This window comes from Tiliqua scincoides, chromosome 5, assembly GCF_035046505.1.
Source record: "Tiliqua scincoides isolate rTilSci1 chromosome 5, rTilSci1.hap2, whole genome shotgun sequence".
NCBI classification, from domain to species: Eukaryota; Metazoa; Chordata; class Lepidosauria; order Squamata; family Scincidae; genus Tiliqua; species Tiliqua scincoides.
Window position 1 is genome coordinate 78,845,152 of NC_089825.1, and position 15,538 is coordinate 78,860,689.

The following is a 15,538-nucleotide window of genomic DNA, read 5'->3' on the forward strand; positions in this document are numbered from 1 at the left end:
TTTGTAAGGTAGCAGTTAAACTTTTGGTCTCAGGAGCCCTTTACACTCCCAAACAGACACTCGGGGAGCTCTGCTGCTGTGTGTGTGGAGTTTGGGGAAGCCCCAAAGCTCTGGCCCATGTGCTAAGTGTCACAGCAATGAACAGATGGCAGCCACTTCCGATGTGCCAGTGGAGCCCCTAAAGCACTGGTTCTCAAACATTTTAGCTTGGAACCACCCACTTTTTAGAATGTCAGGACCTACCAGAAGTGATGTCATTAACCTGAAAGTGATGTCATGGTCAGAAGTGGCATCATCAATTTAAATTTCAAACCTAAGCCGCAATCAGCCAAAGGTGCCATTACTCAGTGCGCTTGTACTGTTATTTTGCATAGCTCAAAATTCAAACAGTCCAGGTCAGAAGTCAATGCGGAACGTAGATTTGGATCCTTCTCCAACCACACAGCCCTTCCCCCTTTTCCAGCTTCCCATCTTCACACCTATTCAGGGCAAAGCACCAGGCCTTTTTCCCGCCAGGAGCCCACCCTGAACAGCAGCTCTGTATCTTGCATTTTCAGCTCTGTATTTTCAATGGCATCTGAACTCGATGCTACATGACCCACTAGAAACTGGCTTACAACTAGTGGGTCCTAACCCTCAGTTTGAAAAATGCTGCACTTATGGGGTCTCAAGGAGCCCCACGGCTCCCAGGGGCACACATTCAGAAACACTGTTCTAGGGGTTTCAACAGGGGGGCAGTCCAGTTCTATATGTCATAAAGAGATTCTAGACTGGAACTGAACATGCTCAGCAAGGGTTAGAGACACACAAACGCTCATGGGAGACTTACAGACATGTTTAGAGTGAGCCCTTTTAAAGCGGGTTTCAAACCAGATCGTCATCCCATCCTCCTGAAGCCGATACAGCCTTTGCTTCTGCTGCCGAGGGCCCTTGATTTTCCAGAAGAGGGACCCCTTCAGCATCATCTTAATATCTTCATCATCTGTGAGACCTGCAGGGAGAAAAAAACAAACAGATAGGTAGCAGGTAAAAACAGCACGGTATTTGGGCACAGCTTGGAAGAAAAGAGCAGAGTCACCTTCTGATCACCACTGCTTTAATTTAAGCCACAACTCAGTTCTAGAAATTCATTTTGAATACCCTGGAACATGCAAAACATCAGCATGAACAAGAGTGCCTCTGAACATGTGCAATGCGTTCTTCCCAAGTAATCACAACTAGCCACTATCTGCTGGGATAAGATGGTCCAGTCACGTAACTTATTAATGAGGTTTGCAGAATTCTTCCCCATCCACCCCCACTCCTTGCTTCGGGTTGTATTTTGAAAGTCACCCACAATTCAATATTCACTTTGGCAATAGCGCGAGTCCATCAGGTTGTGAAGGTTGGAGAGATTCTTCCCCCTAAGGCAGTGGTTCTCAAACTTTGAGGGAGCTTTACTCCCTCAGTAAGTTCTTGTGTGGGAGGCACTAGGGCAGCAACACGATCCCCAGGATCGCGTCGCGAAGGGGGGCGAGGGGGGTGCTTGTGCCTCATTTTGCATGACGCTGGGCTGCAGCAGGCTGCAGGAGGTGCAGGCAGCCCTTCACAGCACTCCCTGATGCTTGGAACCTGCAAAAAAAGTGGGTGCAAAGCACCTCCTGCAAAACAGAACTGCTTTGCACCCGCTTCTTTTACAGGTTCCAAGCGTCAGGGAGCACTGTGCAGGGTTGCCTGCACCTCCTGCAGCCTGCTGCAGCCCAGCATCATGCAAAGTGAAGCACAAGCACCCCCCCTCGCCCCCCCTTCGCGACACCATCCTGGGGATCGCATGGCTGCCTCCCTCCCCTCCCCCGCCCCTTAAAGGGATGGGGGAAGTGTTACATGAACTGGTGGGTCACGACCCACCTGTGTGAGAACCACTGCCCTAAGGGAATCCCATTCTCATCTCCAGAACTGCACAACTTATGGCCCACCAAACCAAATTCAGCCCATCAGCCATGTTTTGTGACCTGCCAGGTAACTGGCACCTTCTCTTGCCTAATCATAGGCAAGCAGCAACAGGAAGCTTATGGAGCCCCAGCTGGAGATGGAGAGCAACATTCGGCTTGGTGTGTCAGAAGAACATTTATTCACATTTTTATACTGCCCTTCTTCCAAGGAGCTCAGGATAGTGTGCATGATTCCCTCCTTTTGTCCTCACAACAACCCTGTGAAGTAGGTGAAGCTGAGAGTGACTGGTCCAAGGTTACCCAGGAAGCTTCATAGCTAAGCAGGGATTTCTAGCATAAGAAAGCCCTGCTGGATCAGGCCCAAAGTCCCATCAATTCAGCATACTGTTTCCTACGAAAATCAGCCAGATGTCTCTGGATAGAACATAAACAGAAGATCAGGACATACCCTTTTCCTGGTATTGCTTCCTTGCAACTAGTATTCAAAAGCATGTGACCACTGAATCTAGACTAGCATACGTATAGACATCATAATGACTAGCCACTGAGAGATGTCCTCCTAAGAGATTTGTTCTCTTAAAGCCAGCTTTCAGTTCTACATGCCTGACAATACTCTCAAAGAACAATAAAAGGCAGGATTCACCTTTGCAGAAACCACGCTGCTTCTCTTTCTGCACAGCTCATTCATCTCTATACGCTTAAAAATTTTATTTTTAATTATGCTTGTTGTCACTTTGCCCAGAACAGTCATTAACAGCCCAATCCTGAGCTGGAAAGAATTACTGGGAGCCACTGGAGGCTGTTTCTGGGTTGCACTGGAACCGCAACCCACTCCATTGGCCTCCACTTGTCCCAGAATGCCTTGCGGAAGTGACCAGAAGGTACTTCCAGTTTCCTTCCACAACTTCTGCAAGGCATTCTGGGCCCACTGAAGCCAACTGAATGGGTTGCAGGTCCAGCGTAACCCAGAAGTGACCTCCAGTGGCTCCTAGTAATGCTTTCCAGTGCAACAGAGAACATAAGCATGGAGGACTTGGAAGTGGATGGTTTGTGCTGGCACAAAGTTGGGAACTTCCGGTCAATAGCAGGTCTGGTCTATTGTCATCTCATCTGTGAGATGACAAATTACACCTGCTGAAATTCCCTCTTCTATACAATTGTTAAAGGTCCAGGATCGCCAAAGTTGAAAGTTTGCCCAGCCATGGTCTATAGGATTGCAGCTTTAGTACATCTAGAAATGGTCATTCTCTGCCATAGTCCGAACATAAATTTACCTAGTCTATGTGAGAACAGTTTGAGTCACCCATTACTACAACCCTCTCTCCTTTGGATGCTTCCCTAATTTCTTTCTCCAAGTCAAGATTACTCCCAACATTTTGACTGGGAGGGCAATAGCATATTCTCATTACTAAAATAATATCTGGGCCTGGTATTACCACCCAAAATGATTCTGTGGAAGAGTCTGGACTCCCTAAGCTTTCTAGTTTGTTGCATCCTACCAGCACATATTTGAGTAGTGCCCCTCGCTGTCCTTTATTGTTTGTATTCTGGAATTTGTATTGTACTTTCACTGGTTCTCTCCATTCCACCAGATTTCTGTTCTCTCACAATATCTATGTTTACCATGCAACCAAGCTCTCCAGTTCCTCCATCTTGGCTCAAGTCTTCTGGCCTGTGCAAATAAACACTTATATATTGTGTCCTCTTCCAAATGTTGTCGGCATATGCTTTTCCCCCTGCAGTGTTTTACTCTGTTTGAGTAAGCTAACCCATCCTACTTTATCCTCATTTCAAAATTGCACTCTATCCCCTTCTGAATGATTTTCTAGATCAGCGGTTCTCAAATTTTTCAGTCTCCAGAACACTTTACACTGCTAAACTGAATCTCAAGGAGGTGCATGTATCTCACTGGTGCATGTAGGGAGTCTTGGGGAGCCCCAGAGTGCCAGTGCATGCTCAGCACCAAGCAGATGGCAGCCGCTGAAGGGATCTCAGGAAGCCCCACAGCTCCTAAGAGCACACTTCAAGAAACACCAATCTATTCTAGAACATTACACTTTCACCTGCTAGGAATGCTTTGGCCCAAATTCAGCGCTGCCCTAGTCCCATCAACTTTCCCACAGTGATCAGTTTAAATGCTGCTCTGCCACCTCTTTTAAAATCAGGCACCAGTAATCTTGCTTCAATTCATTTTGGTTTAAGTCAGAAAATGAGCAGGCCTGATCAGGCCCTTAATTCTAGATGAGCATCACTGAACCTTATACAAGTACAGATAGTCCCGAGTTACAGACATCCAACTTATGGATGTCTGGACTTACAGAAGCGAATTGGCACTTTCACACAATTGCAGTCGATCCAACCTTGTATATTCAAGCCTGGTGATAGCGCTGTTGCGACTTTTGTTGGTTCCAACTTCTGGAACCAAGATGTAAGTCAGGGACTTTCTGTTTACCAGAAGATGCTAGTGGAAGTTTTGAAGCACTGGTAGAATCCAGGCGTTTGATGTTTTGTTTTGTTTAGTCCACTGTTTTTCAGCCGTTTTCATCTCATGGCACTCTGAGAAGGTGCTAAAATCGTCAAGGCACACCATCAGTTTTTGACAATGGACAAGGCACACCACACTGCCAACTGGGTACTCACATCTCTCATGTCCCTACTAATAAGCAATTGTCCCCAAACTCCCACGGCACACCTGTGGACCATTCACAGCACACCAATAAATTGCTGGTTTAGGCCCCAATCCTATCCAACTTTCCAGCACCAGTGCTGCCATAATGTAGCCCCAAGGTAAGGGAACAAATGTTCCCCTACCTTGAGGAGGCCTCTGTGACTGCCCACCACAGGATGCAGTGCATGCCCCATTAGCACGGCTGCACCGGCACTGGAAAATTGGATAGGATTGGGCCCTTAGTCATTCACTATTATTTTTGCACTGTGATTTGGTGCAGCCTTTCCTATGGGGGGGAGCAAGACAGAGGGGGAAAGTGAAAAATGCAAGGAAAGAAATGGTATTTTCTGCTAGAACTGATGTGATCAATTAACTGCAGACATGCACCATAATATATGAGTAGCTTGAGGAGAAAAGCCAATGAATAAGATCCTCAATTGTTCCCCAGCTATGTCATCCACAAAAGGGCAGGAAGCTGGAGCTAGAAGGATTATCGCCATCAGTGTCTGTTATTTGCTGTTAAGCTCAGTGGCTGTCTCAGCAATTGTGTTGAACTCTGCTTTATATTTCTTATCCGGTTACTGCCTGCCCCTTCCAAGTCCCAGCTCATTTACTCCTTGCTCAGTTTCAATGCTTTGATGGCAGAAAAGAAATGCGTATGCTATGCTAAGCTATGCTATAATAGGTACAGGTACTCCTCAACAAAAAACGGGGCTGAAAATCCTGCTCTACCGTCTGTCCAGCAGAATGATACTTATTACTATTACTTGCAATCAAGGAAGAGCAGGAGTTATGTGGGTTTTTTATTTCAAGGCGTATTGTCAGATGAGAAAGGCATTCCGTGCATGCTCAGAGGTGCTCTGTCCTAGGTGCCAGAATTTTTTTTTAAATCACAAAGTGGCAATCTGAGTGTACAGCTGGAAGAAAAATGAAAACAATGACCAGAAGTATACGGAGATCTGAGTTATCCAAAATCAGGGCAAGAATGATGAAATTAACCTACCAAAATAATTATTAGGAAAATACATTCATTTGTAACAATGTCTAGTGAAGTAGTGGTATTAGTCTGTTGCAGCAAAAGCAACAGAATATCTTGTGGCACCTTAAAGGCTAATAATGTATAATAGATGTATAAGGTTCCATGGGATGCAATCCATGGAAGTTTATACTTCAATAAATGTGTTTGTTTTTAAGATGGTGCAAGACTTTGAATTTTTATATTTTGATATATTTAAAAATTGGCATTAGATAGTTCGGAGATCACAATTTATTTTATTTATTTATTTATTTATTTATTTGATTTGTATTCCGCCTTTCTACCCAAAGGGCACCCAAGGCAGCATAATATGATAATAAGCTGCGACAGATAAAAGATATGAATAAAATTTGTTCATTGTTTCATGTTTGCAACATTTGTACAGATGCATGCATTTAGGTGGCTCAAGCAAGGCAGCCAAGTCACATTCTTCTGAGAGAGGGCAATATACCTACGGGATTTGTGGCAGTATGCTCAACATAAGCTAGCTCTCTCAGTGATGTGTTCCTTCAGAAATTGTGGTTATATTTATCCGGCTGTTTCTCCTTGTGGCTTCAGCTTTTTTTGGGAGCAGCCTGTAATTTGATTTTCTGGACAAGGATTAAGTGTCAGTGTTGTGCAACAGTCCTCCTTGAGGGGGGAAAAATGTTGCTCAGAGGAGGCGCTGCCTGTCTGGGTGGTCAACAGCAGATTGAAGCGGAATACAACTCAGCCGTTCTCCTGTTTCTTTTACAGGCAATGTGTATTCTCCGTACTGAAGGAGAACCAAATTTGGTGCTGCTCTGAATAAACAGTGTCAGTTCAATTGTACTGAAGGAACCACTGTGGGAGGAAAGAAGCTTATGGAGTTCAAGGCAGGAAAAGCCCTGCCTGGGAATGTGCGGCTTTTAAAGATGCAAATGGCACCATGGAATTTCTGCGTCTTGCCACAATGAAGAATGACCAATGGATGCCAGAGGCTCTCTAAGCAACTCTCTAGAGCTGACTTGCCTTGTCAAACTAAGAGGCAACCCCAGAGGCTTGAAGAAGACACTTGAAGCACTAAGGGGCAAAAAAACAGGGTGAACCGCCTTCTCTCCGGTTCCCCTCTACAGTTCTGCAGATAAGGAGCAATGCTGGGGTCTGACCACAGGCATGCCCTGATGTCAGTGGTGATTCCATTCTGGACCTCACCCCTGCAGATACCACCTTCTCCTTCACTTTCTAAACCTTTTTAAAGAGCATCCCTGGTGTCTGCAGAACCAGAGATACCAAATCTGCAAATACTAGGGTATGCCTGTATTTGCAAAGCCTTTCCCTGAAGCCACGACTGCCATTTGTGGATATCGCACATCCACCCACAGTGATTTGGGCAAAAGGAAAAGGAGGCAGGAAGGCTGTGCATCACCTCCTTCCTTCCCTCCATGCACCCCACTGCCCATCACAATGGCAAGCATTCTTCTGAGCACATTCAGAGTGTATACCCCTGCTCAGTCCTTGTTCTCGACTAAGGTCAAGGTTAAAACTTGATCATCATAGAATCCCTGGAGAAAGCAGAGGCAATTCAGAGGGGGAAAAGGTGGGGGGGAGGAAGCCAATGGAAAATCCCTAAATCTCTCCACTCCCACAACCCAAATCAGAAAAAAGGCAAAACAATAAAATTCCAAACACAGAATAGATAGCAGCTGGCCAAAAGGCTCACTTTTTCCTTGTCCTCTGCAAGCCAGGCCCTCCGCAAGGCTTTGGTTCACACTGGGAGTTTTCCGACTACACCAGGAAAGGGAGGTGAGTCACAGAAGGCTGCAATCAATATTATTTTCTGCACTTGAGGCACAGCCATTTCAAATTTGGGGGTGGGGAGAAATACCTCTTGACCCAGGAGGCCTCTCACTGGTGCACAGAAGTTACTATTGTATGTTCCAAGGAAATTTAAAAAAATAAAATAAAATAAGCAAGCCAAGATGGATAGAGAAGGCAGGAGTGGTGCAACCCTTAGAGGTGCTTAACCTTGGGGTGCTGGAATGTGACAGGGTGGAGAAGGGGAGATGGGAGTGTCATTGGTGCAAAAGAAAAAAAAACTAAGCTTATGAAGTTCTCCCCCACCCCCAACTCTGCAAGTAAATAACCACAGTTGTGTTACCTTAATCATCACAGTTGCATGCTGAACACAACAAAGGCTCATTCCCTGTGCTATTGTTTTTCCAGCTGCTCTGAAAAAGAACAGCCAATATCCCTTTTTTTGTTATTCCTTCTCTTTGACCATCAGCTAGGGATTTTAACTGATCCTTTAACAAGAAACAACCACATCATCAGTATTTAAAAAAAAATAAATTGGTTTGGCTTTGACCCAGCGCTGTAATCTGGACAGCTTTGCAATGGTTTTGAGGTTATCTTTCCAATTTCTATCCTTCCCCCTCATTCTGCATCTGCCAGCCACCACGCAGCTTGGCCATTTGTGCTTCAAAAATTTTTTGTTTACAGCCAGCTGAGTTTTAAAAGGTCAGGAGGATATGCAGAAACCACTAAAAGGGTCAGCCATGGATTTCACAGAAACACTTAATGGGACCACAAACTGTGCACTTCTAATCATCACTGCACTCCCTCCAGCATTTAACTGGGGGAGATGGAGAGGGACAGGTACTGAATAAATCACTTTATCACAGGAGAGAATCACTAAATCAAAGGAGAGAATAAATCACTTCCATGAGAACTGGCGAGTTTAGTTGCCCCAAATAATAAGTGACTGTCACATTTGACTCGCAGTCAATGATGGAATTACACTTAATTATACCCCAGACAGGGCTGACCTTGGGGCAATGTGACCAATTCGGCCAAATTGGGCCTTACACCTGGAGGGGCCCCACACTTGGGCAGCAAGAGAAGCACTCACAGCCAGCACCTCGATCTGTAGCTGACCCTCCAGCATGGAATTGTCCATGTCAATGCGTCATGAGGACAGCATGGTGAGTAGAACATTGCCAGCTTGAGAGGGTCGCATACATGCCATAAACCTTGAGTGTCAGCTGGGCCGGCGCAAGGGCGTGCGCTGGCCCGCAGAAGCTACATCCAGCCTCCTCGCTGACGGAAGGAGGTAGGTTCACGCTGGCTGAGCTCAGCCGGTGCAGGGGTCTGGGGGGGGGGCATGGGGAAGTGGGGAGGAGGCGTTTTGGGATGGGGAGGGTGGGCGGCAGGGACGGGCAGGTGAATTGGTGACAGGAGAGCAGGAGGTGAGGTCACCTCTTTAGGTGGCACAGATCCAAGAAGACCCACTGGGGCTGTAGCAGTTCGTCCCAGCGATTCCCCTTGACCCAGGCTGAGTCACTTTCAACCACAAACTCACGCTGGATACAGGGCAGGCATGCCATCCTCCCAGTTCCTGTACAAGTTAGGATTGTGCTGCCTGTCATGTAATTTCAGCGCAGCTAAGGCCCAAACCTATTCAACTTTACAGTGCCAATGCAGCCTCAATGCAGCCCCCATTCCTTTACTTTAAGGAGGCCTCCATGACTCTTCCCCCCGCTGCACGATGCAGCACATGCCCCATTGGCACTGCTGCATCAGCGCTGAAAAGCTGATAGGATTGGGCCCTAAAGCATATGTTACAATGGCCAGATCTGCTTTCCCCAGGAAGGAGGGCAGTCAGTGGCACACCAGCTGAGGCTGTGCAAAGGTACTCCTGTCCATGGCTGCTACCACCCAGGAACAAAGTTGGATCCAGGAGCACTCTCAGACTGCAAACCTGATCCTTCAAGAGGAGCAACACCTCATGTGGAAAAGACAGTGTACCCACATCCAGTTCAGCTTCCCTCCTAGTCAGCAACTGTTTTGCCTGGATCAAGCCTCAACGTGTTCACCCACATCCAGTCCATCGCTCAGCTCCAACTGGCCCTCTTCAATACAAGGGGGAGGACAGAAGGAGCATCCTTTTCCTCCATGCAGACTGGTCTCAGTGTTATATTTGCGTGGGGCTGGTTCAGATTAACAGCCTGTCAACTTGCTAATTAAATACTATTTTAAAACTCCAGCCATGTGATTAGGTATGGGGGGGGTGGGAGTTATAAGAACATAAGAACAGCCCCACTGGATCAGGCCATAGGCCCATCTAGTCCAGCTTCCTGTATCTCACAGCAGCCCACCAAATGCCCCAGGGATCACACCAGATAACAAGAGACCTCATTCTGGTGCCCTCCCTTGCATCTGGCCTTCTGACATAGCCCATTTCTAAAATCAGGAGGTTGCACATGCACATCATGGCTTGTAACCCATAATGGATTTTTCCTCCAGAAACTTGTCCAATCCCCTTTTAAAGGCGTCCAGGCCAGACGCCATCACCACATCCTGTGGCAAGGAGTTCCACAGACCAACCACACGCTGAGTAAAGAAATATTTTCTTTTGTCCGTTCTAACTCTCCCAACATTCAATTTGAGTGGATGTCCCCTGGTTCTGGTGTTATGTGAGAGTGTAAAGAGCATCTCTCTATCCGCTCTGTCCATTCCCTGCATAATTTTGTATGTCTCAATCATGTCCCCCCTCAGGCGCCTCTTCTCTAGGCTGAAGAGGCCCAAACGCTGTAACCTTTCCTCATAAGGAAGGTGCCCCAGCCCCGTAATCATCTTAGTTGCTCTCTTTTGCACCTTTTCCATTTCCACTATGTCTTTTTTGAGATGCGGCGACCAGAACTGGACACAATACTCCAGGTGTGGCCTTACCATCGATTTGTACAACAGCATTATAATATTAGCCGTTTTGTTCTCAATACCTTTCCTAATGATCCCAAGCATAGAATTGGCCTTCTTAACTGCCGCCGCACATTGGGACGACACTTTCATCGACCTGTCCACCACCACTCCAAGATCTCTCTCCTGATCTGTCACAGACAGCTCAGAACCCATCAGCCTATATCTAAAGTTTTGATTTTTTGCCCCAATGTGCATGACTTTACACTTACTGACATTCAAGCGCATCTGCCATTTTGTTGCCCATTCTGCCGGTCTGGAGAGATCCTTCTGGAGCTCCTCACAATCACTTCTGGTCTTCACCACTCGGAAACATTTGGTGTCATCTGCAAACTTTGCCACCTCACTGCTCAACCCTGTCTCCAGGTCATTTATGAAGAAGTTGAAAAGCACCGGTCCCAAGACAGATCCTTGGGGCACACCGCTTTTCACCTCTCTCCATTGTGAAAACTGCCCATTGACACCCACTCTCTGCTTCCTGGTTTTCAACCAGTTCTCAATCCATGAGAGGACCTGTCCTCTAATTCCCTGACTGTGGAATTTTGGTGAGGGACCGTGTCGAACGCCTTCTGAAAGTCCAGATATATAATGTCTACAGGTTCTCCCGCATCCACATGCCTGTTGACCTTTTCAAATAATTCTATAAGGCTCGTGAGGCAAGACTTACCCTTACAGAAGCCATGCTGATTCTCCCTCAGCAAGGCCTGTTCGTCTATGTGTTTTGAGATTCTATCTTTGATGAGGCATTCCACCATCTTACCCGGTATAGATGTTAGGCTGACCGACCTATAGTTTCCCGGGTCCCCCCTCTTTCCCTTTTTAAAAATAGGTGTGACATTTGCTATCCTCCAATCTTCTGGCACCGTGGCCGTTTTGAGGGAGAAGTTGCATATTTTAGTCAAGAGATCTGCAACTTCATTCTTCAATTCCTTAATAACTCTTGGGTGGATGCCATCAGGGCCCAGTGACTTACTGATCTTTAATTTATCAATGAGGTCTGAAGCATCCTCTCTTTTAACCTCTATCTGACTTAATTCATTGGTCAGGAGGGGCCGTTCGGGCAGCGGTATCTGCCCGAGGTCTTCTGCCGTGAAGACAGATGCAAAGAACTCATTTAATTTCTCTGCCATCTCTAAGTCTCCTTTTATCTCCCCTTTCCCTCCCTCACCATCTAGAGGGCCAACCGCTTCTCTGGCAGGTTTCCTGCTTCCAACATATTTGAAGAAGCTTTTACTATTCCCCTTAATATTGCTGGCCATGCATTCCTCATAGTCTCACTTGGCCTCCCGTATCACCTTCTTACATTTCTTTTGCCACAGTTTATGTTCCTTCTCCTCATTAGGGCAAGACTTCCATTTACGGAAGGAAGCTTCCTTGCCCTTTACAGCCTCTCTAACTCTATTAGAGTTGGGCCTCTACTACTGTTGTTTTAAGCAGCCTCCATGCACTCTGGAGAGATTGGACTCTTTTTACCTTCCCTTTCAACCTCTTTCTGACCAGACTCCTCATTTGAGGGAAGTCTGCTCATCGGAAGTCAAGGGTTTTTGTGAGAGATTTGCCCGGTATTCTTCCCCCAACGTGCATGTCGAAACGGATCGCAGCATGATCACTGTTCCCAAATGGCTCCGTAACATTGACATCTCTAACCAGGTCCTGAGTACCGCACAATATTAAATCCAGAGTCCCCTGTTATGTGTCAGTTATGCTCTTTCCCTTCTTGCTTAAGAGGGGCACTCAGATAATCATCTGAATGGATACATCCCTCTGAACGGATACAGTCGGGTCGGAACTACACAACTTTGGAATGCAGGTGGAGGCTTTCGTGGACAAATGATCCTCCATGAAAACAAAAATATCCCCATATGCAGAAAACAAGTATGCCAGGGCTGGAAGGCATGGAGATTCTCTGTAGGAACTCAGTGGTTTGGTAAACATCAAGGAAGGGTTCTCTCACCACAGGGGTGGCGTTTTCAGACACAGCTGAATCCCAGCATATCTTTTTCTAGAAAAGAAGTATTGCATCAGATACCTTTGAACTGGCTAGGAGCGGGACACTGAAGTCACCACCCTTCTCTTTTGACAGTGCTCCTATGTCTTTCACTACTGCACGACAGGCAGAAATGCAACCAGCAGTTTTTATAGAGGTGCACTAGTGTTGGTTTTGAGCAGTGGTTCCCAAATTCACCAGATCCGTGGAGCCCTTCACACTCACAGGGGTACTACGTGGTGCTGTGCCATCTCTTCTTCCTGGCTCGCCAGGCTGACATTGAACAAAATCTCGGATGAAAGGCGCAAGATTTCACTATGTCAGCCTGGCAGCAAGAGGAAAAGACTGTTCAACACCCCATGAGTGTGCCATGGGACCCTGGGGAGCCACAGTGCATACTTTGAGAACCTCTGGGTGGACAACTACATCTGCTGTGGTTGGACAATCACACCTGCTGAATGTCTGCCTGTCACATCATTTGTTAACCACACAGAAGCCCTTCTAGAACAAGAGGGAAGATCCCTCAGTTGTTGCACAGAACCCCACCCGTAGGTCATAGGTTCAATCCAACCTTCTTTCTGTTTCCTGCTTCAAGAGAACAATGAGAGGCACAGCCTCCGAGAAGCGTCACCAAGCCAGTTCACCAAGGCTACAGTGATCCTGACAAGTAAAAACGTCACAGCTGCCTCTGAATTTGAAGGAACCTCTGCTAATTCTGCATTGCTCACAGCTCAGTGCCTGTTGCATAAGAGGTCCTTCACTGTCTATATTTGAATTGCTATCCTTACGTAACTCTTCGAGCCCTTGAGCCCAGAAATGGAATGAGTTCTGCAAGACATTCCACTCATATTTCATCCTCTTTCATTGATACTGCTTGCATCTTTGTTTATATGCCTTGTCATATATATTCTTCTTATATCCCCGGATGCAATGCCAATGTGTTTTTCCCTGCATCTGTCTGGCATATATGTGATACAGTTGCCTCTAGTCTTTCAAGTCCCACCTTTAACCCCAACCTGTAATAGTCCAACCACTTTTCATTCATGACCCCATCTTTTTCCCACTCTCCACTTGTCTCTGTATTTTTCTCCTCCCTCTTTCTTCTTTCTCTCTAAAAAAAAAAAGTATAAATATATAAATGTATAAACAAACATGATGATGACAGCACAACACAAAATGATGTCATCACCTGCCATTGATGGGAACATGACTCTCTTCTGGGTCTCAACCTTCCAACTGAAAATTGGTGTTGAATGTGAACCATAGAGACTTGTGTTCAAATCCCTACCAAGTCTTGAACCTCACTGGATAGTCTCTCAACATAAAAGCTGCTGTCTCTCAGCATAAAACTTGCCTCAACCTACCTCATAGGACTGACATGAGGTTAAAATGAGTTGTAAGCCACACTGGCAACTGGAGAAAAGGTAGAATACAAATGTGAAAAAAATAAACAAGAGTGCGTCTATGCATATGCAGAGTGCCTTTCTAGCACCAATACAAAACACCTCTCATTTCCCATACTTTAGGGGAGAGGCAGCATGCAGATCAGGGTGGCATCAGGTGGTAGATCTGGTTGAGCGGTCCATGGATAAATTTAAGGGTGCCTGTGAGTCCACCATACTCGCCCATAGGTGGGTGAAAGTTTGGTTTTGCAGCTTGGGGTACTGTTAAAAGCAACAGGTAGAAGTCTGTGGTATCTGTGATCAAACCACCTTTTACATGCAATTAATTTATTTATATCCATGATGAGCTGGAAGAGGTGGTGGCCGACTCAGGGCAAGGGCCACCCTGCTTCTCCTCCTGCCACCCACCTATTGACAAAAGCCACATCATCAGCTTCATGAATGGGCCAACCCCGAGTTAATCCCTCACCGCACACTAGTGTGTCTCAGCATACAGTTTGATATATTGAGTTTTAGCTGAGGAGGCAGGATCACAAATTTCCATTCCTATAACTCAACGTGATTTTGATGCACAGAGCTCACAGATGACTTTTCTATTTCCCTTGTACAGAGTCAACAATCAGGCAGGCAGGTTCTGGAAGTTCCCTGTTGCTGGGCTTTGGGCCTCCTGAGGTTAATGAGAAAGGGAACCGTCTCTTAGCATTGGAATGTTTTGCAACCCTGGAATGTTGGCACAGACGGACTGCAAGACCTGCACCTGTAGCAGCCAACTGTCATCAGCCTGAGTATGATGGATGGAGGAAGAAGGCAAGGCCTCATTCCTGAACGCCACACCGGAAAGGATTCTAGTGAGGTGGTTAGGAGCGAGGAACTCAGGAGAACTTAATATTCTGCTCATGACAACGGCAGCATTGCAAATCCTATAGAATACTATTCTGCAACCTGTGAGTTGTAACCCCAATGGAGTCGCGAAGCCTCCTTTGGGCGGTCACGGCAACCTTTCAAAGCCTGTGCAACAGAGGGCTTGGATCCAATCCAATAATGGTATTGCCTTATCAAAACTGAATTCTTGATATAATCCTGCACAGCCTCTTCTCGCTGTCTTGCCCCACAGCTCCGAAGGCTGGCCCTGCTCACAGGGTTTTTGTGAAGACACAAGAGGTAGGGTGAAATGGGGTGGGTGGATTGGGTCTTGGGAGGGGGGTAAGATTATTGGTAAGTCCCCAGTCACATACTTTATCTGTCTGGGTTGTGGCACCAAAAAGGATGAATCCCAGTGCTATAAAAGAAGTCACATCAAAGTTTCAGAACAAGTCAGGAGTGAGAAAGAACCAGCAACTTCTGCTTCCACTTCCACCCTTTAAGAGATGTCTGGGAAGCAGGCCATGTAACTGCCTTGTACTCCCTCACTCCCAAACTGCATGGCTTCTTCCCAGACTTCTCTTAAAGGGCGGAAGAGGAAGCAGAAGTTGCTGGTTCTTTCTCACTTCTGGCTTGTTCTGAAACTTCGAGCCAACCCTATCCAACTTTCTAGCACTGATGCAGCCATGCCAATGGGGCATGTGCTGCATCCTGTGGTGGGAGGGCAGTCATGGAGGCTTCCTCAAGGTAGGGGAATGTTTGCTTCCTTACCTCGGGGCTGCATTGTGGCTGCATTAGTACTAGAAAGTTGGATAGGATTGGGCCCTTTAATGCGACTCCTTATATAGGATTTGCAATGCTGACCTTTTCATGAGTGGAAGATTAAGCTCTCCAGTGTTCTGAGCTATCTGAGCAGAAGTTTAAGCCCTTTCAATC

At 46.5% G+C, this 15,538-nt stretch overlaps 1 protein-coding gene across 3 annotated transcripts in view; it reads right to left on the reverse strand.

Annotated features, from left to right (window-relative positions):
* Positions 1-15,538, reverse strand: part of PLCD3 (phospholipase C delta 3) — a 56,192-nt gene that overhangs the window by 27,922 nt on the left and 12,732 nt on the right. For all 3 annotated transcript variants that reach the window (XM_066631303.1, XM_066631302.1, XM_066631304.1), the window contains exon 2: positions 830-991. In XM_066631303.1, the coding sequence (XP_066487400.1) occupies positions 830-991 (162 nt within the window). The remainder of the gene's footprint in view (positions 1-829; positions 992-15,538) is intronic.